Source organism: Homarus americanus, unplaced genomic scaffold (genome assembly GCF_018991925.1).
Source record: "Homarus americanus isolate GMGI-L3 unplaced genomic scaffold, GMGI_Hamer_2.0 scaffold53009, whole genome shotgun sequence".
NCBI lineage: Eukaryota > Metazoa > Arthropoda > Malacostraca > Decapoda > Nephropidae > Homarus > Homarus americanus.
Window position 1 is genome coordinate 1 of NW_024749664.1, and position 2,391 is coordinate 2,391.

At 47.2% G+C, this 2,391-nt stretch overlaps 1 protein-coding gene across 1 annotated transcript; it reads left to right on the top strand.

Annotated features, from left to right (window-relative positions):
• Positions 1 to 1,520: 1,520 nt before the first annotated feature.
• Positions 1,521 to 2,163, top strand: LOC121853719 (gamma-gliadin-like; the record flags this gene model as incomplete). The annotated part of the gene is made up of 2 exons (XM_042348063.1): positions 1,521 to 1,713; positions 2,004 to 2,163. Coding segments are annotated over 2 exons (353 nt in total), but the record flags the coding sequence as incomplete, so codon positions are not given.
• Between the last annotated feature and the right edge of the window lie 228 nt (positions 2,164 to 2,391).

Genomic DNA, 2,391 nt, shown 5'->3' on the forward strand with positions numbered 1-2,391 from the left:
CGACCAAAAATGGATTTTGTTCAAAAATTTCATAGGTACTCCTGAATGTGCTGCTTAAGGATCTGTTATCCAAAATTTGATATCTTGATTATAACTTGTTCAAATGGCTTTTAGAAAATGTTCAAATGATTTTTAGGTGTGATTTAGGGTTTGTGTGTTATTCTGAAAGTACTTAATTAGTTAAACACCTCATATATCAATTCTGAGAACAAAGTATATTTTGGTCCAAAATTTTGTAAGGTATAAGACTTAATTTTTGGTTGTTTTACAAAAATTAGACTTTGCTGAAAATCACAGTTTGGGTTCTCCTGACCTTGCTGCTAATGAATATGTGGTCCACGATTCGATTGCAGAGTAGTTAGTGGCCAAAATGACCCTTGAAATATTTTACTGACATTTTTCAATGCTAATTACTTATCAACTATGGGTTTCCAAGGTGTGATTTCGAACATACACTACCCCTGGGGACCTTGGTAGCCTCCTGACCCTTGAAACACCTCCCACTACCTTACAACACCCCCCCTGACCTACAACACCCCTGACCTTAACACCCCTGACCTACAGTACGCCCCAGGAGCTTTAAGCATCCCACCTGACCTTGAAGCTCCCACCTGGACCTTGAAGCTCCCACCTGACCTTGAAGCCCCACCTGACCTTGAAGCTCCCACCTGACCTTAGAATTCCCACCTGACCTTGAAGCTCCCACCTGACCTTACAGCACCCCCTGACACCTAACAGCACCCCCTGAGACCTTACAGCACCCTCCGGGATCTTATAGCCCTCCCCCAGGAGATTGCAGCCCTCCCAGAGAGATTGCAGCCTCCCCAGGAGACAGGTCCCCTCCCCAGGAGGATTGCAGCCCCTCCCCCAGGAGATTGCAGCCTCCCAGGAGATTGCAGCCCTCCCCCAGGAGATTAAAGCCTCCCCAGGAGATTGCAGCCTCCCCCAGGAGATTGCAGCCCTCCCCAGGAGATTGCAGCCCCTCCCCCCAGGAGATTGCAGCCCCTCCCCAGGAGATTGCAGCCCCTCCCCCAGGAGATTGCAGCCTCCTTCCCCAGGAGATTGCAGCCCTCCCTTCCCCAGGAGATTGCAGCCCTCCCCAGGAGATTGCAGCCCTCCCTTCCCCCCAGGAGATTGCAGCCCTCCCTTCCCCCAGGAGATTGCAGCCTCCTTCCCCAGGAGATTGCAGCCCTCCTTCCCCAGGAGATTGCAGCCCTCCCTTCCCCAGGAGATTGCAGCCCTCCTTCCAGGAGATTGCAGCCCTCCCTTCCCCCAGGAGATTGCAGCCCTCCCTTCCCAGGAGATTGCAGCCCTCCCTTCCCCAGGAGATTGCAGCCTCCCTTCCCCAGGAAGATTGCAGCCCTCCTTCCAGGAGATTGCAGCCCTTCCCCGGGAGATTGCAGCCCTCCCCGGGAGATTGCAGCCCCTTCCCCGGGAGAGGCCCTCCTCCCCCGGGAGCTACAGCCCCAGGAGCTATAGAAGCCCCAGGAGCTTATAGCCCCAGGAGCTTACCCCAGGAGCTATACAGCCCCCAGGAGCTACAGCCCCAGGAGCACAGCCCCAGGAGCCACAGCCCCAGGAGCCACAGCCCTCCCTTCAGGAGCCACAGCCCCCAGGAGCTACAGCCCTCCTTCCCCAGAGCTTACAGCCCCCCTTCCCCCAGGAGCTACAGCCTCCCTTCCCCAGGAGCCACAGCCCCTACCCCAAGCCAAGGTGCCCATTGTTTTTTCTGTGTGATTTATCACGCTTTATCTTATCCACGTTTTCATTGTGATCTACATAAAAAAAAAAATTATATATATATATATATATATATATATATATATATATATATATATATATATATATATATATATATATATATATATATATGTATATATATGTATATATAATGTATGTATTTATGTATATGCTTTAATACGTTTAATCCCCTGTTGTAGTAATTATTTTGTTCATAGTTTGAGGGTCAAGTAATTACTATAGTGTTGTATCTCTATTTATAGGTTGATTTATGATCTTCCACAATCTGTAGCATCCTTCAGCAGTGTTGACATCGATAGGTACACAAAAGAACCCCATCTTGACTGCATCACTCCATCAAATCCAGAAGGCTTGATGAAAGGTTATGGTATTCCGCCAGAGTCACACTTGATATACAAATAGATATTGAAATTTATCTGGAAAACTGAGTAATAAAGAGGATAATTAAGTTTAGAGGAAATACATTTATATGCACCATCAAGTGTGTTTAGAATAAAAGAAAGTTTATTAACCAAATTTTGGACAGTTTAATACACGAACAATTATCATGAAAGGACAGCGTAACTACAATATAGCATACGACAGGTATAGGATTAAAATGTATCAACCTAAAAATAGCCCAGACTCTCA